The sequence below is a fragment of the Hemitrygon akajei genome, chromosome 11 (assembly GCF_048418815.1).
Source record: "Hemitrygon akajei chromosome 11, sHemAka1.3, whole genome shotgun sequence".
In the NCBI taxonomy this organism is placed as follows: domain Eukaryota; kingdom Metazoa; phylum Chordata; class Chondrichthyes; order Myliobatiformes; family Dasyatidae; genus Hemitrygon; species Hemitrygon akajei.
Genome location: NC_133134.1, coordinates 1,263,109 through 1,289,370, shown reverse-complemented (window position 1 = coordinate 1,289,370; position 26,262 = coordinate 1,263,109). Strand labels below are relative to the sequence as shown.

The window sequence follows — 26,262 nt, the reverse complement described above, 5'->3', positions numbered from 1 at the left end:
GGGTCTTTTTACCCTTGCAGTTCCTTAACTCTACCCACAAAGATTCAACATCTTCCGATCCTATGTCACCTCTTTCTAAGGATTTGATTTCATTTTTTACCAACAGAGCCACCCCACCGATTCTGCCTATCTGCCTGTCCTTTTGATGCAATGTGTATCCTTGGTTGTTAAGCTCCTAACTATAACCTTCTTCCAGGCATGATGCCTTCGATGATGCCTACAACATCAAACCTGCTAATCTCTAACTGTGTGAAGATCATTTACCTTATTCCTTATATTGTATGTATTCAAATCCTTCAGACCTGTGTTTGTCACTCTATTTGATTTTGTCCCCATGTTAGACTGCAACTCACCTCGCTACACACTGCCTCTGTGTGACCAACACACAAACGGTGTGAGTGCAGATTTCCTGACTCCGGGGAGGAGGTGGGAGTGGAGTAGCGACGGTTGCACTGATGGCACTGCAGGCTAAGCTGATGGGTCTAATGTACACTTTGTAATCCAGTGGTAATCACGTTGAACCACACCACCCACGGCTAAGCTGATGGGTCTAATGTAATCCAGTGGTAATCGCGTTGAACCACACCACCCACGGCTAAGCTGATGGGTCTAATGTAATGCAGTGGTAGCCGACGCCTCGTTTCCCACAGGGCACGTCATATTACGTCCGGGTGTCTGCGTACAACATGAAAGGCTGGGGTCCCCCACAGAGCTCCACACCGCCATCCGCTGCACCTTCCTGTAAGTACCACAGACGTGTAGATGTTCTAACCTCCTGTGAGCTGCAGGACATGTGAATGGATCATAACAAAGCCATTGCTCTCAGCATGCCTACATGTGAGGCAGGATTTTGGGGGACCGGGGTGGCAGTTTATGGTTCTATGTCCTTTTCTCTCTCTCCCTGATCACAAATCACAACCCACACATCAAACGTTGCCACCCACGTGTCAAACTACATCACCCATGCATCGAACCACACCACCCACGCGTCGAACCACATCACCCACGCGTCGAACCACACCACCCACGCCTCGAACCACACCACCCACGCGTCGAACCACATCACCCACGCGTCGAGCCACACAACCCACGCGTCGAACCACATCACCCACGCGTCGAACCACACCACCCACGCCTCGAACCACATCACCCACGCGTCGAACCACATCACCCACGCCTCGAACCACATCACCCACGCGTCGAACCACACCACCCACGCGTCGAACCACATCACCCACGCGTCGAGCCACACAACCCACGCGTCGAACCACACCACCCACGCCTCGAACCACACCACCCACGCGTCGAACCACATCACCCACGCGTCGAGCCACACAACCCACGCGTCGAACCACATCACCCACGCGTCGAACCACACCACCCACGCCTCGAACCACATCACCCACGCGTCGAACCACATCACCCACGCCTCGAACCACATCACCCACGCGTCGAACCACACCACCCACGCCTCGAACCACATCACCCACGCGTCGAGCCACACAACCCACGCGTCGAACCACATCACCCACGCGTCGAACCACATCACCCACGCCTCGAACCACACCACCCACGCGTCGAACCACACCACCCACGCCTCGAACCACACCACCCACGCGTCGAACCACATCACCCACGCCTCGAACCACATCACCCACGCGTCGAACCACATCACCCACGCCTCGAACCACATCACCCACGCGTCGAACCACACCACCCACGCGTCGAACCACACCACCCACGCCTCGAACCACACCACCCACGCGTCGAGCCACATCACCCACGCGTCGAGCCACATCACCCACGCCTCGAACCACACCACCCACGCGTCGAGCCACACAACCCACGCGTCGAACCACATCACCCACGCGTCGAACCACACCACCCACGCCTCGAACCACATCACCCACGCGTCGAACCACATCACCCACGCCTCGAGCCACATCACCCACGCGTCGAACCACATCACCCACGCCTCGAACCACATCACCCACGCCTCGAGCCACACCACCCACGCCTTGAACCACACCACCCACGCCTCGAACCACACCACCCACGTGTCGAACCACATCACCCACGCCTCGAACCACATCACCCACGCCTCGAACCACATCACCCACGCGTCGAGCCACACAACCCACGCGTCGAACCACATCACCCACGCCTCGAACCACATCACCCACGCCTCGAACCACACCACCCACGCGTCGAACCACACCACCCACGCCTCGAGCCACACCACCCACGCGTCGAGCCACACAACCCACGCGTCGAACCACATCACCCACGCCTCGAACCACATCACCCACGCCTCGAACCACACCACCCACGCGTCAAACCACATCACCCACGCCTCGAACCACACCACCCACGCGTCGAACCACATCACCCACGCGTCGAACCACATCACTCACACGTCGAGCCACATCACCCACGCGTCGAACCACATCACCCACGCCTCGAACCACACCACCCACGCGTTGACCCAACCCACCCCCCCGCCAAACCACGTCACCCATGCGCCGAACCACATCACCCACGTGCCTAACCTTGTCACCCATGTGCTGAACCTCACCTCCCACACACCAAACCTTGCCACCCACTGTCATATCTCACAATCAGGTGTGGGTAAGTGTGCCCGACAAGGGTCAGCAGTAAAAAAACCAGATAGTAACCTGAAACAGCATGTTAGTGAAAGGGGTTTTATTTCATGAGAGGTGAAAAGTTGCAAAAGCTGCTCAAAAGTTGTGAAGAAAAAAGTATTTACAAATAGACAAACAGCCAAGTTCGGGAACATCTTGGATTGTTTCCACATTTTAGAGAGGGAGGGAGAGTAGCCAAATGTCTTGGTACATATTGGTATCAATGACGTTGGAAGGAAAAAGCAAAGAGGTCCTGAAAAGAGAATTTAGAGAGCTAGGTAGAAAGCTGAGAATTAGCAACTCCCGGGAAGTAATTTCTGGATTGCTTCTGTGCCATGCTTCAGAGAGGGTGATTTGGCAGATAAATGTGTGGCTGAGAAGCTGGTGCAGAGGGCAGGGCTTCAGTTTCTTGGATAATTGGGATCTCGTCTAGGGGAGGTATGACCTGCTCAAAAGTGACGGGATGCACCTGAACCCAAGGGGAACCAATATTCTCACAGGCAGTAAACACAAAGTACTCTGCAGATGCTGGGGTCAAAGCAACACGTACAACACGCTGGAGGAACTCAGTAGGTCGGGCAGCATCCGTGGAAACGAACAGTCAACGTTTCCACGGATACTTCTCAGGGGCAGGTTTGTTAGAGCTCTTGGGGAGGGTTCAAACTAATTTGGCAGAGGGGTGGGAACTGGAGTGAAGGGACTCAGGATAGGATAGATGGTAAAAAAGTAAAGATAGCGTGCAGTCAGATTGTCAGGAGGGGCAGGGAGATTATAGGATATAATTGCAGTCAGCAGGGTGAGCATCAATGCATTAGGGATGCAGAATTAAAAAGGGCAGCAAATACAGCACTCAAAGTGTTACATCTCAATGCATAGAGTGTAAAAATTAAGGTGGATGATCTTGTTGCACTTCTACAGATTGTCGGGTATGATGTTGTGGCCATCACTGGATCGTGGCTGAAGGATGGTTGTATTTGGGAGCTGAATGGCCAAGGTCAATGTTGTATCGGACGGATAGGAAGGTAGGCAGAGGGGCTGGTGTGGCCCTGCTGGTAAAGAATGGCATCAAATCAGTAGAAAGATGTAACATAGGATCGGAAGATGTTGAACCCTTATGGGTTGAGTTATGAAACTGCAAGGGTAAAAGGACCCTGATGGCAGGTATATACAGGCCTCCTGACAGTGGACTATGGATCACAATAGGAAATACTGTAGAAAAGGCAGGTCAAAAGGGCAATGTTATGTAGCCATGGGAGATTTCAATATGCAGGTCGATTGGGAAAATCAGGTTGGTGCCGGATCTCAAGAGAGTGAGTTTGTTGAATGCCTATGAGATGGCTTTTTAGAGCAGTTTGGTGTTGAGCCCACTCGGGGATCAGCTATATTGGATTGGGAGTTATGTAATGAACCAGAGGTGATTAGGGAGTTTAAGGTAAAAGGACCTTAGGGTGATTCGAGAGTTTAGGAGGCAGTGATCACAATATGATTGAGTTCAACTTGAAATTTGATAGAGAAAAAGTAAAGTCTGACGTAGCAGTATTTCTGTGGAGTAAAGGAAATTACAGTGGTGTGAGAGAGGAGCTGGAAGGAGTTGCTGGCAGGGATGACAGCAGAGCAGCAATGGTGTGAGTTTCTGGGAAAAAGTGAGGAGGGTGCCGGATAGATGTATTCCAAAAATGAAGAAATAGTCAAATGGAAAAATAGTACAACTGCGGCTGACAAGGGATGTCAAAGCGAATGTAAAAGCAAAAGAGAGGGCATACAACGAAGCAAAAATTAGTGGGAAGACAGAGGACAGGGAAGCTTTTAAAACCCTACAGAGAGCAACTAAAAGAATCATTAGGAGGGAAAAGATGCAACATGAAAACAAGCTAGAAAACAATATTGAAGTGGACAGTAAAGGCTTTTTCACAAATGTAACAAATAGAGAGATGAGAGTGGATGTAGGACAGCTAGAAGATGAAGTTGAAGAAATAGTAACGGGGGTCAAGGAAATGACAGATGACCTAAATGAGTATTTTGCATGAGTCTTCACTGTGGAAGACACTAGCAGTGTGCCAGGCGTTGAAGGGTGTGAGGGAAGAGAAGTGAGTGCAGTTATTATTACAAGGGAGAAGGTGCTCAAAAAGATGAAAGACCTAAAGGTACATAAGTCACTCAGACCAGTTGAACTGCACCCTAGGGTTCTGAAAGAGGTAGCATTAGAGATTGTGGAGGTGTTAGTAATGATCTTTCCAAAATCATTGGACTCTGGCATGGTGCCAGAGGAATGGAAAATTGTAAACGTCACTCCACTCTTTCAGAAAGGAGGAAGGCAGCAGAAAGTTAATTATAGACCAGTTAGCCTAACCCCAGCGGATGGGAAGATATTGGAGTCAATTGTTAAGGATGAGATTATGGAGTACTTGATGACACAGGACAATATAGGACAAAGTCAGCATGGTTTCCTTAAGGGAAAATCTTGCCTGATGAACCTGCTGGAATTCTTTGAAGAGATTACAATTAGGATAGATAAAGGGGATGCAGTGGATGTTGTATATTTGGACTTTCAGAAGGCCTTTGACAAGGTGCCACATGAGGCTGCTTACCAAGCTAAGAGCCCATGGAATGACAGGAATATTACTGGCATTGTTAAAGCATTGGCTGTTTGGTAGGAGGCAGCAAGTGGGAATAAAATGATCCTTTTCTAGTTGGCTGCCAGTGACTAGCGATGTCCTGCAGGGGCTGGTGTTGGGACAACTTGTTTTTATGATGCATATCAATGATTTAGATGATGGAATAGATAGCTTTGTTGCCAAGTTTGCAGATGATATGAAGATTTGTGGACCGGTAGTGTTGAGGAAACAGGTAGGATGCAGAAGTCCTTAGACAGATGTTGAGAAAGGGCAAGAAAGTGGCAAATGAAATACAATGTTCGAAAATACATGGTCATGCGCATTGATAGTAGAAATAAATACGGAGACTATTTTCTAAATGGGAGAAAATCCAAAAATCTGAAATGCAAAGGGACTTCGGAGTCCTTGTGCAGTTGATAGTTAAGGAAGGCAAATACAATCTTCCAGAAATAGTGACCGACTAAACCACGTCACCTACACACCGACCCAAGTCACACAAACACTGAACCATGTCACCTACACACCGACCCAAGTCACACAAACACTGAACCATGTCACCTACACACCGACCCAAGTCACACAAACACTGAAACATGTCACCCACACACCGACCCAAGTCACACAAACACTGAACCATGTCACCTACACACCGACCCACGTCACACAAACACTGAAACATGTCACCCACACACCAACCCACATCACACAAACACTGAACCATGTCACCTACACACCGACCCACGTCACCCACACACCGACCCACGTCACACAAACACTGAACCATGTCACCTACACACCGACCCACGTCACACAAACACTGAACCATGTCACCCACACACCGAAATATGTCACCCACACACCGTCCTACATCACATGAACACTGAACCACGTCACCCACACACCGACCCACGTCACACAAACACTGAACCATGTCACCTACACACCGACCCACGTCACACAAACACTGAACCATGTCACCCACACACCGACCCACATCACCCACACACCGTCCTACATCACATGAACACTGAACCACGTCACCCACACACCAACCCACGTCACCCACACACCAACCCACATCACCCACACACATACCTACGTCACATGAACACTGAACCACGTCACCCACACCTCGAAATATGTCACCCACACACCGACCCACGTCACACGAACACTGAACCACGTCACCCATACACTGACCCACGTCACACAAACATTGAACCATGTCACCCACACACCGACCCACATCACCCATACACCGACCCACGTCACACAAACATTGAACCATGTCACCCACACACCGACCCACATAACCAACACACCGACCAACGTCACACAAACATTGAACCATGTCACCCACACACCGACTCACGTCACACGAACACTGAACCATGTCACCCACACACCGAAATATGTCACCCACTCACTGACCCACATCACCCACACACCGACCTACGTCACCCACACACCGACCCACGTCACCCACACACTGAACCATGTCACCCACACACCAACCCACATCACACGATCACTGAACCACGTCACCCACACACCAACCCACATCACACGAACACTGAACCTCATCACCCACACACCGACCTACATCACACGAACACTGAACCTCATCACCCACATACCGAGCCACATCACCCACACACCGACCTACGTCACATAAACACTGAACCTCATCACCCACACACCGACCTACATCACCCACACACCGACCCACATCACACGAACACTGAACCTCATCACCCACACACCGACCTACATCACACGAACACTGAACCTCATCACCCACATACCGAGCCACATCACCCACACACCGACCTACGTCACATAAACACTGAACCTCATCACCCACACACCGACCTACATCACCCACACACCGACCCACATCACCCACACACCGACCTACGTCACATGACCACTGAACCACGTCACCCACACACCGACCTACATCACCCACACACCGACCCACATCACCCACACACCGACCTACGTCACATGACCACTGAACCACGTCACCCACACACCGACCTACATCACACGAACACTGAACCTCATCACCCACACACCGACCTACATCACCCACACACCGACCTACATCACCCACACACCGACCCACGTCACATGACCACTGAACCATGTCACCCACACACCGACCTATGTCACACAAACATTGAACCACGTCACCCACACACCGACCCACGTCACATGAACACTGAACCATGTCACCCACACACCGAAATATGTCACCCACAAACCAACCCACATCACACGAACACTGAACCACGTCACCCACACACCGACCCACATCACCCACACACCGACCCACGTCACATGAACACTGAACCATGTCACCCACACACCGAAATATGTCACCCACAAACCAACCCACATCACACGAACACTGAACCATGTCACCCACACACCGACCCACGTCACACGAACACTGAACCACGTCACCCAAACACCGAAATATGTCGTCCACTCACCGATCCACATCACCCACACACCGACCTACGTCACATTAACACTGAACCACGTCATCCACACACCGACCCACATCACCCACACACTGAACCATGTCACCCACACACCGAGCCACATCACCCACACACCAACCTACGTCACACGAACACTGAACCACGTCATCCACACACCTACCCACGTCACCCACACACCGACCCACATCACCCACACACCGTCCTACATCACATGAACACTGAACCACGTCACCCACACACCGACCCACGTCACCCACACACCGACCCACGTCACACAAACACTGAACCATGTCACCTACACACCGACCCACGTCACACAAACACTGAACCATGTCAACCACACACCGACCCACATCACCCACACACCGTCCTACATCACATGAACACTGAACCACGTCACCCACACACCAACCCACGTCACCCACACACCAACCCACATCACCCACACACATACCTACGTCACATGAACACTGAACCACGTCACCCACACACCGAAATATGTCACCCACACACCAACCCACATCACATGAACACTGAACCACGTCACCCACACACCGACGTACATCACATGAACAATGAACCATGTCACCCACACACCGACCCACGTCACACGAACACTGAACCACGTCACCCATACACCGACCCACGTCACACAAACATTGAACCATGTCACCCACACACCGACCCACATAACCAACACACCGACTCACGTCACACAAACATTGAACCATGTCACCCACACACCGACCCACATAACCAACACACCGACTCACGTCACACAAACATTGAACCACGTCACCCACACACCGACCCACGTCACCCACACACTGAACCATGTCACCCACACACCAACCCACATCACACGATCACTGAACCACGTCACCCACACACCAACCCACATCACACGAACACTGAACCTCATCACCCACACACCGACCTACATCACACGAACACTGAACCTCATCACCCACATACCGAGCCACATCACCCACACACCGACCTACGTCACATGAACACTGAACCATGTCACCCACACACCGACCCACTTCACCCACACACCAACCCAATTCACACGAACACTGAACCATGTCACCCACACACCGACCTACATCACCCACACACCGACCCACATCACCCACACACCGACCTACGTCACATGACCACTGAACCACGTCACCCACACATCGACCTACATCACACGAACACTGAACCTCATCACCCACACACCGACCTACATCACCCACACACCGACCTACATCACCCACACACCGACCCACGTCACATGACCACTGAACCATGTCACCCACACACCGACCTATGTCACACAAACATTGAACCACGTCACCCACACACCGACCCACGTCACATGAACACTGAACCATGTCACCCACACACCGAAATATGTCACCCACAAACCAACCCACATCACACAAACACTGAACCATGTCACCCACACACCGAAATATATCACCCACACACCAACCCACATCACACGAACACTGAACCATGTCACCCACACACCGACCCACGTCACACGAACACTGAACCACGTCACCCAAACACCGAAATATGTCGTCCACTCACCGATCCACATCACCCACACACCGACCTACGTCTCATTATCACTGAACCATGTCACCCACACACCGACCCAATTCACACGAACACTGAACCACATCACCCACACACCGACCTACGTCACATGAACACTGAACCATGTCACCCACACACCAACCCAATTCACACGAACACTGAACCACATCACCCACACACCAACCCACGTCACACGAACACAGAACCACGTCACCCACACACCGACCCACGTCACACGAACACTGAACCACGTCACCCACACACTGACCCACGTAACACGAACACTGAACCACATCACCCACACACCGAAATATGTCACCCACTCACTGACCCACATCACCCACACGCCGACCTACGTCACCCACACACCGACCCACGTCACCCACACACCAACCTACATCACACGAACACTGAACCATGTCACCCACACACCAACCCACATCACACGAACACTGAACCATGTCACCCACACACCAACCCAATTCACATGAACACTGAACCATGTCACCCGCACACCGACCCACGTCACACAAACATTGAACCACGTCACCCACACACCGACCCACATCACCCACACACTGACCCACGTCACCTACACACCGACCCACGTCACATGAACACTGAACCATGTCACCCACACACCGACCCACGTCACACGAACATTGAACCATGTCACCCACACACCGACCCACGTCACACGAACACTGAACCATGTCACCCACACACCGAAATATGTCACCCACTCACTGACCCACATCGCCCACACACCGACCCATGTCACCCACACACTGAACCATGTCACCCACACACCAACCTACATCACACGAACACTGAACCTCATCACCCACACACCGTCCTACGTCACACGAACACTGAACCATGTCATCTACACACCAACCCACATCACCCACACACCGACCTACGTCACATGAACACTGAACCACGTCACCCACACACCGACCTACGTCACAGGAACACTGAACCATGTCACCCACACACCGACCCACGTCACATGAACACTGAACCACGTCACCCACACACCGACCTACATCACAGGAACACTGAACCATGTCACCCACACACCGACCCACGTCACATGAACACTGAACCATGTCACACACACACCGACCTACGTCACACAAACATTGAACCACGTCACCCACACACCGACCCACGTCACACGAACACTGAACCACGTCACCCACACACCCAAATATGTCACCCACACACTGACCCACATCACACGAACACTGAACCATGTCACTCACACACCGACCCACATCACACAATCACTGAACCACGTCACCCACACACCGACCCACATCACCCACACACCGACCTACATCACATGAACACTGAACCATGTCACCCACACACCGACCCACGTCACATGAACACTGAACCATGTCACCCACACACCAACCCAATTCACATGAACACTGAACCATGTCACCCGCACACCGATCCACGTCACACAAACATTGAACAATGTCACCCACACACCTACCCACATCACCCACACCCTGACCCACGTCACCCACACACCGACCCACGTCACCCACACACTGAACCATGTCACCCACACACCAACCCACATCACACGATCACTGAACCACGTCACCCACACACCGACCTACATCACACGAACACTGAACCTCATCACCCACACACCGTCCTACGTCACACGAACGCTGAACCACGTCATCCACACACCGACCCACATCACCCACACACTGAACCACGTCATCCACACACCTACCCACGTCACCCACACACCGACCCACATCACCCACACACCGACCTACGTCACATGAACACTGAACCATGTCACCCACACACCAACCCACGTCACCCACACACCGACCTACGTCACACAAACATTGAACCATGTCACCCACACACCGACCCACATCACACGAACACTGAACCATGTCACCCACACACCGACCCACGTCACCCGCACACCGACCCACGTCACCCACACACTGAACCATGTCACCCACACACTGACCCACGTCACACGAACACTGAACCATGTCACCCACACACCGAAATATTTCACCCACACACCAACCCACATCGCACAAACACTGAACCATGTCACCCACACACCGACCTACGTCACACGAACACTGAACCATGTCACCCACACACTGACCTACATCACACGAACACTGAACCATGTCACCTACACACCGACCCACATCACCCACACACCGACCCACATCACATGAACACTGAACCATGTCCCCCGCACACCGAAATATGTCACCCACACACCAACCCACATCACACGAACACTGAACCATGTCCCCCGCACACCGAAATATGTCACCCACACACCAACCCACATCACACGAACACTGAACCATGTCACCCACACACCGACCCACGTCACCCACACACCGACCTACGTCACACGAACACTGAACCATGTCACCCACGCACCGACCCACGTCACCCACACACCGACCTACGTCACATGAACACTGAACCATGTCACCTACACACCAACCCACATCACACAAACATTGAACCATGTCACCCACACACCGACCCACGTCACACAAACACTGAACCACGTCACCCACACACCAACCCACGTCACACGAGCATTGAACCACGTCACCCACACACCGACCCACGTCACACGAACATTGAACCACGTCACCCACACACCAACCCACGTCACTTGAACACTGAACCATGTCACCCACACACCGACCTACGTCACACAAACACTGAACCACGTCACCCACACACCGACCCACATCACCCACACACCGACCTACATCACCCACACACCAACCCATGTCACACGAACACCGACCCACGCCGCCCACATAGCGAACCACATAACCCACACGCTGAACCTCATCACCAATACAGCGAACCTCATCACCAATACAGCAAACCACATCACCCACACGCCGACCTACGTCACACGAACACTGAATCATGTCACCCACACACCGAACCACATCACCCACACGCCGACCCACATCACCCACACACCGACCCACATCACCCACACGCCGACCTACGTCACATGAACACTGAACCATGCCACCCACACACTGACCCATGTCAGACGAACATCGAACCACGTCACCCATGACCTGTGTGGTCATCATGTTGAAGTTTAACCCCTGGGTGGTCTGTGTGTTGGGATTTAACTTCTGATGGTCGTAACGGTGATGGTCCGTATGGTGGATTTAACCCCAGGTGGTCTTTTTGTCAGTATTTAACCGTTGGGTGGTCTGTATGTTGGGGTTTAAACCCTGGATGGTCTGCATATTGGGTAGTAACCTGTGGATGGTCTGTATGTTGGAGTTTAACACCTGGGTGGTCGTCATGGTGGGGTTTAATCTGTGGGTGGACTGCGTGTGGAGGTTTAACCCCTGTGTGATCGTCATTGAAACATAGAAAACCTACAGCACAATACAGGCCCTTTGGCCCACAAAGCTGTGCCGAACATGTACCTATCCAAAAGTCTCTTAAAAGACCCTATCGTATCCGCCTCCACCGTTGGTCATGGTGGGGCTTTACCCCTGGGTGGTCTGTATGTCGGTATCTACCCCGGGTGGTCTGCTGGTCTGCATATCAGGGTCTACCATCCCCCCCCCCCCGTGTGGTCTGTGTGTCGGTGTCAATCCCCCCGGTGGTCTGTGTGTCTGGGTCTACCCCCCCCTGGTGGTCTGTGTGTCGAGGTCTAGCCCTGGGTGATCTGTGTGTTGGGATCTATCCCGGGTGGTCTGGTGGTCTGCATATCGGGGTCTACCATTCCCCCCCCCCCCCCCGTGTGGTCTGTGTGTCGGTGTCAATCCCCCCGGTGGTCTGTGTGTCGAGGTCTAGCCCTGGGTGATCTGTGTGTTGGGATCTACCCCTGGGTATTCTGTGTGTCGGGGTCAATCCCCCCCGGTGGTCTGTGTGTCTGGGTTTAACCCCTGAGTGTTCTGTGTGTCTGGGTTTACCCCCTGGGTATTCTGTGTGATAGGATTTACCCCATGGGTGCTCTGTGTGTCTGGGTTTAACCCCTAGATGGTTTGCATGTTGGAGTTTACCCCTAGGTGGTTGTCATGGGCTTTAACCTCTGCTGTTGTCCATTAACAATGGCCTGCTTTGTTCAGTGGTCATACTCTACCTCTAGCTACTCCCATATTTTTACTGAAAGTATAAAATGTGCTGGAATTCACTTAAATCTTGCTCATCAAGTACCGATCATGTCTCCTTTAGCCTCCAGATTCCCCATTTCATTTCTCTCCAGTTCCCTGAAGACCTTGTCTGATTTCAGCTTCCACATACTTCTCTTTTGTTTTTGACTAAATTTGCCACCTTTAGGAAGCACCCTCTTTCCTTCACAGGAATACGTTGGTCCTGAATTCCGACCAGTTGGTCTTTAAACAATTCCCACGGAGCAGACAAGTCCACCAAGTCCACCAGGGTGTGTGACTACCCTTTAACAGCCACTCCCAATGAACTTCCCACAGCTCCTGTCAACCACTTGTGTAATGCCCAGTTTCTCCCAAGCCATAATGATCTGAAAAGCTGCAGAGATGAGATCTCTGTTTCCCCACTCCTCCCCTGGCTCAGCCCTTCTTTCAGATCAGAGCTGGATAAAGCCTGGCATTGTCTTGCCAAAAGCACTCAGCAGGCCAGACAGCACCTGAAGAGGGAAGACAGGTGAAATTTTGGATAACTGAGGCTTCACCTCCATAGTTGTTAACTTGGGCCTTTGACTTGCAGCACCCATTTGGATAGTGACCATGTCTGATGGTCCTGTCCCAGGGTGTGTGAGGACCCTCACTGTTTGGAGTGTCACTGTGTCCCGTCCTGAGGCAATAAGACCCTCACTGTTTGGAGTGTGACTGTGTCCCGTCCTGAGGCAATAAGACCCTCACTGTTTGGAGTGTGACTGTGTCCCGTCCTGAGGCAATAAGACCCTCACTGTTTGGAGTGTGACTGTGTCCCGTCCTGAGGCAATAAGACCCTCACTGTTTGGAGTGTCACTGTGTCCCGTCCTGAGGCAATAAGACCCTCACTGTTTGGAGTGTCACTGTGTCCCGTCCTGAGGCAATAAGACCCTCACTGTTTGGAGTGTCACTGTGTCCCGTCCTGAGGCAATAAGACCCTCACTGTTTGGAGTGTGACTGTGTCCCGTCCTGAGGCAATAAGACCCTCACTGTTTGGAGTGTCACTGTGTCCCGTCCTGAGGCAATAAGACCCTCACTGTTTGGAGTGTCACTGTGTCCCGTCCTGAGGCAATAAGACCCTCACTGTTTGGAGTGTGACTGTGTCCCGTCCTGAGGCAATAAGACCCTCACTGTTTGGAGTGTGACTGTGTCCCGTCCTGAGGCAATAAGACCCTCACTGTTTGGAGTGTGACTGTGTCCCGTCCTGAGGCAATAAGACCCTCACTGTTTGGAGTGTGACTGTGTCCCGTCCTGAGGCAATAAGACCCTCACTGTTTGGAGTGTCACTGTGTCCCGTCCTGAGGCAATAAGACCCTCACTGTTTGGAGTGTGACTGTGTCCCGTCCTGAGGCAATAAGACCCTCACTGTTTGGAGTGTGACTGTGTCCCGTCCTGGGGCAATAAGACCCTCACTGTTTGGAGTGTGACTGTGTCCCGTCCTGAGGCAATAAGACCCTCACTGTTTGGAGTGTCACTGTGTCCCGTCCTGAGGCAATAAGACCCTCACTGTTTGGAGTGTCACTGTGTCCCGTCCTGAGGCAATAAGACCCTCACTGTTTGGAGTGTCACTGTGTCCCGTCCTGAGGCAATAAGACCCTCACTGTTTGGAGTGTCACTGTGTCCCGTCCTGAGGCAATAAGACCCTCACTGTTTGGAGTGTCACTGTGTCCCGTCCTGAGGCAATAAGACCCTCACTGTTTGGAGTGTCACTGTGTCCCGTCCTGAGGCAATAAGACCCTCACTGTTTGGAGTGTCACTGTGTCCCGTCCTGAGGCAATAAGACCCTCACTGTTTGGAGTGTCACTGTGTCCCGTCCTGAGGCAATAAGACCCTCACTGTTTGGAGTGTCACTGTGTCCCGTCCTGAGGCAATAAGACCCTCACTGTTTGGAGTGTCACTGTGTCCCGTCCTGAGGCAATAAGACCCTCACTGTTTGGAGTGTCACTGTGTCCCGTCCTGAGGCAATAAGACCCTCACTGTTTGGAGTGTGACTGTGTCCCGTCCTGAGGCAATAAGACCCTCACTGTTTGGAGTGTCACTGTGTCCCGTCCTGGGGCAATAAGACCCTCACTGTTTGGAGTGTGACTGTGTCCCGTCCTGAGGCAATAAGACCCTCACTGTTTGGAGTGTCACTGTGTCCCGTCCTGAGCCAATAAGACCCTCACTGTTTGGAGTTTCACTGTGTCCCGTCCTGGGGCAATAAGACCCTCACTGTTTGGAGTGTCACTGTGTCCCGTCCTGAGGCAATAAGACCCTCACTGTTTGGAGTGTGACTGTGTCCCGTCCTGAGGCAATAAGACCCTCACTGTTTGGAGTGTCACTGTGTCCCGTCCTGAGGCAATAAGACCCTCACTGTTTGGAGTGTCACTGTGTCCCGTCCTGAGGCAATAAGACCCTCACTGTTTGGAGTGTGACTGTGTCCCGTCCTGAGGCAATAAGACCCTCACTGTTTGGAGTGTGACTGTGTCCCGTCCTGAGGCAATAAGACCCTCACTGTTTGGAGTGTGACTGTGTCCCGTCCTGAGGCAATAAGACCCTCACTGTTTGGAGTGTGACTGTGTCCCGTCCTGGGGCAATAAGACCCTCACTGTTTGGAGTGTCACTGTGTCCCGTCCTGAGGCAATAAGACCCTCACTGTTTGGAGTGTGACTGTGTCCCGTCCTGAGGCAATAAGACCCTCACTGTTTGGAGTGTCACTGTGTCCCGTCCTGAGGCAATAAGACCCTCACTGTTTGGAGTGTCACTGTGTCCCGTCCTGAGCCAATAAGACCCTCACTGTTTGGAGTGTGACTGTGTCCCGTCCTGAGGCAATAAGACCCTCACTGTTTGGAGTGTGACTGTGTCCCGTCCTGAGGCAATAAGACCCTCACTGTTTGGAGTGTCACTGTGTCCCGTCCTGGGGCAATAAGACCCTCACTGTTTGGAGTGTCACTGTGTCCCGTCCTGAGCCAATAAGACCCTCACTGTTTGGATTGTCACTGTGTCCCGTCCTGAGGCAATAAGACCCTCACTGTTTGGAGTGTCACTGTGTCCCGTCCTGAGGCAATAAGACCCTCACTGTTTGGAGTGTGACCATTTTCTGTCCTGTTACACGGAATGTACGGACTCACACCATTTGGAGAGTGACAGTGTGTTGTTCTGAGGGGTGTAGGGACCCTCACTGTTTTCACCATGAGCTGAGGGGCACGTTCCTGTGCCATACTGTTGTATTCTGATGTACTGGTTTAGTTGCCGAGTGAGCGGAAACAAAGTGCTGGATAGAAGGTTCATGATCTTGGTGGGACAGTCCTCAGTAGGGTGGGCTGGGAGAGCTCCAATGATCTGGATATTTCTGCCAAACCTGGCACATGGGTATCAACAGATCCATAATACCTTGAAAGTGGCATCACGGGGTCATAAAGAAAGTTTTTAGCTCATTGGCCTTAATAAATCAATGCATTGAGTAAGGAGATGGGATGTTATGTTGAAGTTGTGTAAGACATTGGTGAGACCTAATTTGGAGCACTGTGTGAGGTTTTGGTCACCTACGTGCAGGAAAGATGTAAATAAGGTTGAAAGAATGCAAAGGAAATTTACAAGGATGTTGCCAAGTCTGAAAGATATAAGTTATAGGGAAAGGTTGAATAGGTTAGGGTTTTTTCCCTCGAGCGCAGGAGAATAAGGGGAGATTTGATAGAGGTATACAAAATTATGAGGAACATAGATAGGGTAAATGCAAGCAGGCTTTTTCCGCTGAGGTGGGGTGAGATGAGAACTAGAGGTCATGGGTTCAAGTGAAGCATGAAATATTTAAGGGGAACTTCTTCACTCAGAGGATGGTACGAGTGTAAAACAAGTTGCCAGCAGAAGTGGTAGATTCTGGTTTGATATTTAAGAAAATTTTGGACCTGTACCATAAGATAAGGGAACTGAATGAGGCCATTTGGCCCATCATCTGCTCTGTCATTTCATCATGGCTGATCCAATCTTCCTCTCAGCCCCAGTCTCCTGCCTTCTCCCTGTATCCCTTCATGCCCCGATCAATCAAGAATCCATCAACCTCTGCCTTAAATATACATAAAGACCATCTCCACAGCTGCTTGTGGCAAAGAATTCCACAATTCACCATTCTCTGGCTATAGAAATTCCTCCTCATCTAAAAGGATACCCCTCTATTCTGAGGCTGTGTCCTCTGGTCTTAGACTCTCCCACCATAGGAAACATCCTCTCCAGCTCCACTCTATCTGTGTCCTCTGGTCTTAGACTCTCCCACCATAGGAAACATCCTCTCCAACTCCACTCTATCAAGGGCTTTCAGCATTTAATAGGTTTCAATGAGATCATCCCTCGTTCTTTTAAATTCCAGTGAATACACCAAATGCTCTTCATATCACAAGCCATTCAATCCTGGAATCATTTTCATGAACCTCCTTTGAACCCTCTCAAGTTTCAGCACATCCTTTCTAAGATAAGGGACCTAAAACTGCTCACAATTCTCCAAGTGAGGCCTCACCGGTCGGTGCTTTATAAAGTCTCAACATTACATCCTTGCTTTTCTATGCAATTCTTGAAATGAATGCTAACATTACATTTGCCTTCCTTACTGTAATAATCAGGTTCACGGGTCCAACAACTGATTATCACAGGAAATACACCAACTTTGAATAAGTATATTAATCATTCATTTACAAACAGTAAAAATTCAACCAAACATTCATGTTCCCCAAGTTACAGATAGTACAAAGCTGAATATTCAAAAAACATATGTACATTCAACAAAAATACTTTTATAAGAGTGCGCGCAGAGCATACCTTCCCAATTGTCTTGTCTTAACAAGCTCCTTTCATGTGTTAATTTACATACCCAGGATATTTGAAACTGGACAACAGCAGCTATCCAATAGGTAAAGCAGCTGCAGTTTCTAAACTAACCGATCACAGGCAAATTTTGTCAATCAAAATAAGACAAGCCTCTGCAGGACACACACCACAGACTCAACCTGCAAATTAACTTTTAGAGAATCTTGGACAAGGACTCTCAAGTCCCGTTGCACCCCTTTTTTTCTGTATTTTTCTCTCTATTTAGAAAATAGTTAACCCTTTCATTTCTCATATCAAAATGTATGACCATACATTTCTTGACACTGTATTCCATCTGCCATTTCTTTGCCCATTCTCCTAATCTGTCTAAATCCTTCTGTAATTCCTCAAAACTGCCTGCCCTGAGGAACTGAATAACTATATCAGTGTGAATACAGACTTTATAAATAGCTATGGATGAGTGTTTCCCCATGAAATCATTCAGGTTTTTCCCCAATCAGAAGCCCTGGATGAACAATGAAATATAAAACCTGCTGAGACCCAGATCAGAGACATTCAAGTCTGGAGATCAAGGATGCTACAAGAGGTGCAGGTATGATCTCTGGAAAGCCATCTCATGGGCGAAGTGAAGATTCTACACTAGATTGGAATCAACGAGGGATGCTCAATAGCTGTGGCAGAGTCTGAATGCCATAACCTCCTACAAAGATAAAACTTGCACCATAGGGGTCATAGGAGCTTCGCTTCCAGTTGAGCACAATGCCTTCTATGCTCGCTTTGATCACCAGAATAGGGAGCAACCATCACATATCCCCATGTCTCCCGATGATCCTTTGGTCTAAGTATCTGAAAATGATGTGCAGGCTGCCTTCAAGAGAGTGAATCCCAAGAAAGCATCTGGTGTGGACGGAGTACCTGGCTGACTACTGACAACCTGTGCCAACCAACTGGCTAGAGTGTTCACAGATATCTTAAACATAGAAACATAGGAAACCTACAGCACAATACAAAAAGTTGAGCCAAACGCGTCCCTACCTTAGAAATTACTAGGCTTACCTATAGCCCTCTATTTTACTAAGCTCCATGTACCTATCTAAAAGCCTCTTAAAAGACCCTATTGTATCCGCCTCCACCACTGTGGTCGGCAGCCCATTTCATGCACTCACCAAGCTCTGAGTAAAAAACTTACCCCTGACATCTCCTCTGTACCTACTCCCCAGCACCTTAAACCTGTGTCCTCTTGTGGCAACCATTTCAGCCCTGGGGAAAAGCCTCTGACTATCCACACAATCAATGCCTCTCATCATCTTATACACCTCTATCAGGTCACCTCTCATCCTCCTTCGCTCCAAGGAGAAAAGGCCGAGTTCACTCAACCTATTCTCATAAGGCATGCTCCCCAATCCAGGCAGCATCCTTGTAAATCTCCTCTGCACCCTTTCTATGGCTTTCACATTCTTCCTGTAGTGAGGCGACCAGAACAGAACTGACTCGGATCCCAAGATCCCTCTGATCCCCCACACTGCCAAGAATCTTACCATTAATACTATATTCTGCTATCATATTTGACCTACCAAAATGAACCACTTCACACTTATCTGGGCTTAACTCCACCTGCCACTTCTCAGCCCAGTTTTGCATCCTATCAATGTCCTGCTGTAGCCTCTGAAAGCCCTCCACACTATCCACAACACCTCCAGCCTTTGTGTCATCAGCAAACTTACTAACCCATCCCTCCACTTCCTCATCCAGGTCATTTATAAAAATCACAAAGAGTAGGGGTCCCAGAACAGGTCCCTGAGGCATACCACTGGTCACTGACCTCCATGCAGAATATGACCCATCTACAACCACTCTTTGCCTTCTGTGGGCAAGCCAGTTCTGGATCCACAAAACAATGTCCCCATGGATCCCATGCCTCCTTACTTTCTCAATAAGCTTTGCATGGGGTACCTTATCAAATGCCTTGCTGAAATCCATATACACAACATCTGCTGCTCTACTTTCATCAAAGTGTTTAGTCACATCCTCAAAAAATTCAATCAGGCTCATAAGGCATGACCTGCCCTTCACAAAGCCACACTGACTATTCTTAATCATATTATACCTCTCCAAATGTTCATAAATCCTGCCTCTCAGGATCTTCTCCATCAACTTACCAATTACTGAGGTAAGACTCACTGGTCTATAATTTCCTGGGCTATCTATTCTCCCTTTCTTGAATAAAGGAACAACATCTGCAACCCTACCATAACTTCTCTGTCTCATTGAAATGTACCTATGCAGCACTCCACCCAACTATCCCCTGAACATTTGCCACTTTTCTTCCCCTGGAGCAGGGGGCAGGGATTCAGATTTCTGGATGGTAGTTTGCCTCCCAGGTGCCAAAGTCTGGGATGTTTCGGATTGTGTCCAAGATATTCTGCGGTGGGAGGGAGAACAGCCAGAGGTTGTGGTACATATTGGTACCAATGACATAGGTAGGAAAAGGGAAGAGGTCCTGAAAAAAGACTACAGGGAGTTAGGAAGGAAGTTGAGAAGCAGGACCTCAAAAGTAGTAATCTCGGGATTACTGCCTGTGCTACACAACAGTGAGAATAGGAATAGAATGAGGTGGAGGATAAATGCATGACTAAGGGATTGGAGCAGGGAGCAGGGATTCAGATTTCTGGATCATTGGGACCTCTTTTGGGGCAGGTGTGACCTGTACAAAAAGGACGGGTTGCACTTGAATCCAAGGGGGGACTAATATCCTGGTGGGGAGGTTTGCTAAGGCTACTGGGGAGAGTTTAAACTAGAATTGTTGGGGGGTGGGAACCGAACTGAAGAGACTGGAGAAGAGAAAGTTAGCTCACAAATAAAGAAAGCTTGTAGACAGTGTGAGAGGGAGGATAGGCTGGTGATGAAGGTAGGGACATGTTTGGCACAAGTTTGTGGGCCAAAGGGCCTGTATTATGCTGTAGGTTTTCTTATGTTTCTATGTTTCTATCCATCATCAGAGAACCTTACTACCCAGGCCAGGCTCTTTTCTCACTGCTGCATCAGGAAGAAGGTACAGGAACCTCAAGACTCACACCACCAAGTTCAAGAACAGTTACTACCCCTCAACCATTAGGCTCTACACTCAGTTATGGACTCTGTTATATTGTTATTTCATGCACAATATTTACATCTGCATTTGCACAGTTTGTTGACAGTTAACAGTTCCCAATGTTTACAGTTTATAGTTGGTACTCTTTAGGTTTGCCAAGTAGGCCCCCAGAAAAAGAATCTCATGGTTGAATGTGGTGACATGTATGTATTCTGATAATAAATTTTACTTTGAACTTTGCCCCTCCACCTATCTTTATCAATTCCATCATCCAAATCCCAATACAGATCCCTGTGGAACACCACTAGTCACTGGCAGCCAGCCAGAAAAGGCTGTCTTTGTCTCCTCTCTTTGCCTCCTGCCAATTAGATTTGTTAGGTGAGATTTGCCGGTTTATCGTGTGCTTTCAAGTACCCTGAGACACCTTTCTTAATAATCGACTCCAACATCTTCCCAACAACTGAAATCAGACTAACTAGCCTATAGTTTTCTTTCTTCTACCTCTCTCCCTTCTTGAAGAGTGGAAGTTACATTTGCAATTTTCCAGTCTTCCAGAACCACTCCAAAATCTAGTGATTCTTGAAAGGTCATTACTTATGCCTTCACAATCTCTTCAGCAACCTCTTTCAGATCTCCAGATGTACACCATCTGGTCCAGGTGACTGATCTACCTTCAGACCTTTCAGTTTCCCAAGAAAGTTCTCTAGTTATGGCAACTTCACACACTTCATACCCCCTGACACCTGGAACTTCCACCATACTGCTAGTGTCTTCCACAGTGAAGACTGATGCAAAATATTTATTCAGTTCATCCACTATTTCATTGTCCCCCATTTCTTCTTCTCCAGTGTCATTTTCCAGTAGCTCAATATTTACTATTACCTCTCTTTTATACTTAATGTATCTGAAGGAACTTTTGAGATCCTCGTGAATATTATTGGCTAGCTTACTTTCATATTCCATCTTTACCTTCTTAATGATTTTTTAGTTGCCTTCTGTTGGTTTTAAAAGCTTCCTAATCCTCTAACTTCCCACTAATCTTTGCACTATTATATGCCCTCTCTTTGGCTTTTATGTTGGCTTTGACTTCTCGTTAGCTACGGTTGTGTCATCTTTTCTTTAGAATACTTCTTCCTCTTTGGGATGTATGTATCCTGTGCCTTCCCAATTGCTTCCAGAAATTCTAGCCATTGCTGCTCTGCCATCATCCCTGCCAGTGTTCTTTTTCATTCAATTCTGGCCAACTCACTCTCATGCCTCTGTAATTTCCTTTATCCACTCTAATACTGATATATCTGACTTAAGCTTCCCCTTCTCAAGTTTCCAGGTGAATTCAATCATATTATGATCACTTTCCCCTAAGGGTCCTTTTACTGTAAGCTGTCTGATCAATTCTGGTTCATTGCACAGCACCCAATCCTGAATAGCTGATCCTCTAGTGGGCTCAACCATGAGCTGCTCTAAAAAGCCATCTCGTATCAGTATAGAAACTCACCCTCTTGTAATCCAGCACCTACCTGATTTTCCCTATCTATCTGCATATTGAAGTCTCCCATGACTATTGTAACATTGCCCTTTTGGCATGCATTTTCTATCTTCCATTCTAATTTGTGGACCACATTGTTACTACAGTTTGGGGGTCTGAATACCACTGCTATAAGGGTCTTTTTACTCTTGCAGTTCCTGAGCTCTATCCACAATAACTCACCTTCCATTCCTATGTTACCCCTTTCTAATGGTTTGATTTCACTTTTTACCTACAGAGCAATGCCACCCCTTCTGCCTTTCTACCTGTCCTTTTGATATAATGTATATCCTTGGACGTTAAGTTCCCGGCTGTAATCTTTCAGCAATGATTCAGTGATGCCTTCAACATCACACCTGGCAATCTACAAGTTCATCTGCCTTATTCCATATACTGAGCACATTCAAATACAATGACTTCAGTTCTGTATTCACCCTTCTTGATTTTGTCCACCTTTTACATTGCAACTCATCCTGTTAACTGCAATTTTGCCCTATCAACAGCCTCTCCTCACTACACATTGCCTCTGTTTGTAAACCAGCTACCTCATCTTCAGCACTATTATCCGCCTTTCCTACGATACGTCTTGCATTGAAATATATGCAGCTCAGGACACTAGTCACACCATGCTCAGCCTTTTGATTCCTAACTTTGTCTGAGGTCGTACCAACATCTGCCTCCACAAACTCTCCACTAAATGTTCTGGCACTCTGGTTCCCATCCCCCTGCAACTCTACTTTAAAACCCACCGTGCAGCATTGATAAACCTTCCTACAACAGTATTAGTTCCCCTCCAGTTCAGGTGCAAAATGTCCCTTCTGTACAGGTCCCACCTTCCCTGAAAGAGAGCCCAATGATCCAGAAATCTTATGCCCTCCCTCCTACACCAACTGCTTTGCTACATATTAAACAGTATAATCTTCCTAGTTCTGGCCTCACTAACAACTGGTACGGGTAGCAGTCCTGAGATCATAACCCTGAAGGTCCAGCCCTTTAATTTAGAACCTAACTTCCTGAACTCCCTATGCAGAACCTCATCACTCATCCTACCCATGTCATTGTAACCTACATGGACATGGGTATCTTTACTACCCTAGCTGAACAGATATAAAGAAAAGAAGGAAAAAACGAGCTTTTCTTTCGCTTGTTTTCTCCAAGTGAAGCCTCTCTTCCCTGAATCCTCGAAGAGCTAAAGCCTTACGATCACCACTCTGATTCTGTCCACTCCATCAACTGCCACTGCAACAGAGGCTGCTGTACTTCCCCCTGCCTTCCTCAATTTGCTCTTACTAATCAATCCCAAACGCTGACTGGTTGCTGGTCAAAGCCACCACCCTCTCCTGCATTTTATTCTCGGGCAGTGGAGCTGATGGAATAGGTACGTGGCTTGGAGAAGTCTGGAGGGCCGTGGTCCAGATGCAGGTCAGTAGGACTAGGCAGGAGAGTAGTTCAGCATGAACTAGATGTGCTGAAGTGCTCTATGACTCATTGCTGTGTGTAACTGTGTTGTTGATATGCAGGGAGGTAGCTGACTGTATCTGGTTCCTTACGCAGACTGGGGAGACTTTGATAACAAGGAAGTGAGGCGACATGGGAGGCTCGAGACCCTGGAGCAGCTGCTGAATCAGGTGAAGATTCTTCACCAGCACTGTCCATGTCATGGTGAGTCTGGCAAACCCTTTTACTGCTACATGCCTCCCGCCGGAGTATCATTCACATCAGACCGAGGGGTGGGGGGTAAGGATATGGCATCTGTACCAACGCCCAGAAACTGAGAAACTGACACAGCAGTGGCTGAGAATCTGATATAGAAGGTACTGCAAAGACCCAACAATTCAGGCAGCAGTCGTGGGGAGTAAAACAGGGCGAATGTCTAAGGTTCATCAAAACAGGTCAGTCCTAACACTAACTAGGAAGCCTTGTAAAGGGGGCATAATTTTAAAATGATTGGGAGAAAGTATAGGGAGGAATGTCCGAGGTAGAGGGATGGGTGTGTGGAATACCCTGCCAGGGGTGATGACACTTAAGAGACTCTCAGAAAGACATATGGATGATAGAAAATGGAGGGCTGCGAAGGAGGGAATAGTTTTGTTTGATGGTGGAGGAGGTGAAAAAGTCAGTAGAACATTATGGGCTAATGGGCCTGTATTGTGCTGTACTGTTCTATGTTTTCATGAAAGTGGCAGTTCTAGGATGAAGCTGAATCACTGAGGGATGCTCGACAGCTATGGCAAGGCTTGAATGCTCTCAACTCCTACAAAGTAAAAACAAGTGACATGGGTGACAACAAGGCTTCACTCCCAGATGAATTCAATGCCTTTTATACTCAGTTTAGCCATCAAAACATGGAGGCACCTTCAAAAACTCCCAGGAGAGAGATCAGTAGGCATGGATGAATGGACAAGGGAGTCACGTGTGGAAAGTGTGGGAAGGGAAAGATGTGCTTGGTGGTGGGGTCCCATTGGAGATAGTGGAAGTAACATATCCTTAGTATTTATCCTTGCAAGCAGAAGAAGCGCCACACCTGCCTCTACACCTCCTCCCTCACTACCATTCAGGGCCCCAAACCATCCTTCCAGGTGAGGCGACACTTCACCTGTGAGTCTGTTGGGGGTCATCTACTGTACCTGGTGCTCCCAGTGTGGCCTCCTGTATATCAGTGAAACCCACCGTATATTGGGAGACCTCTTCACTGAGCACCTTTTCTCCGCCTGCCAGAAAAAGTCGGATCTCCTGGAGGCCACACATTTTCAACTCTACTTCCTGTTCTCATTCCAAGATGTCGATCCATGGCCACAATGAGACCACACTCAGGTTGGAAGAGCAATACTTTATATTCCGCCTGTACTGTCTCCAACCCTCCAACCTGATGCCATGAACATCAATTTCTTGAACTTATGGTAATTGCCACCCCCCCACTTCACCATTCCCATTTCTGTTTCCCTCTCTTACCTTATCTCCTTACCTGCCCATCACCTCTCTCTGGTGCTCCTCCCCCTTCCCCTTCTTCCTTGGTCTTCTACCTTCTCTTATCAGATTCCCCTTTCTCCAGCTCTTTATCTCTTTCACCCTTTCACCAACCAACTTCCCAGTTTTTCACTTCACCCCTCCCCCCTCCCATTTTCACCGATTGCCTACACATTGTACTTCTTCCTCCCCTCCCCCATCTTCTTGCTCTAGCTTCTCATCTTTTTTTTCCAGTCCTGATGAAGGGTTTCAGTCCAAAGTGATGACTATTTGCTCTTTTCAATCGATGCTGCCTGGCTTGCTGAGTTCCTCCAGCATTTTTTGTG

The 26,262-nt window shown here is 49.3% G+C and overlaps 1 protein-coding gene across 1 annotated transcript in view; it reads left to right on the top strand.

Moving 5' to 3' along the window:
* Positions 1-26,262, top strand: part of LOC140735216 (ankyrin-repeat and fibronectin type III domain-containing 1-like) — a 422,525-nt gene that overhangs the window by 269,257 nt on the left and 127,006 nt on the right. The window contains 2 exon segments of the mRNA XM_073060001.1: positions 651-741; positions 24,524-24,631. Coding sequence (XP_072916102.1) covers positions 651-741; positions 24,524-24,631 — 199 coding nt within the window.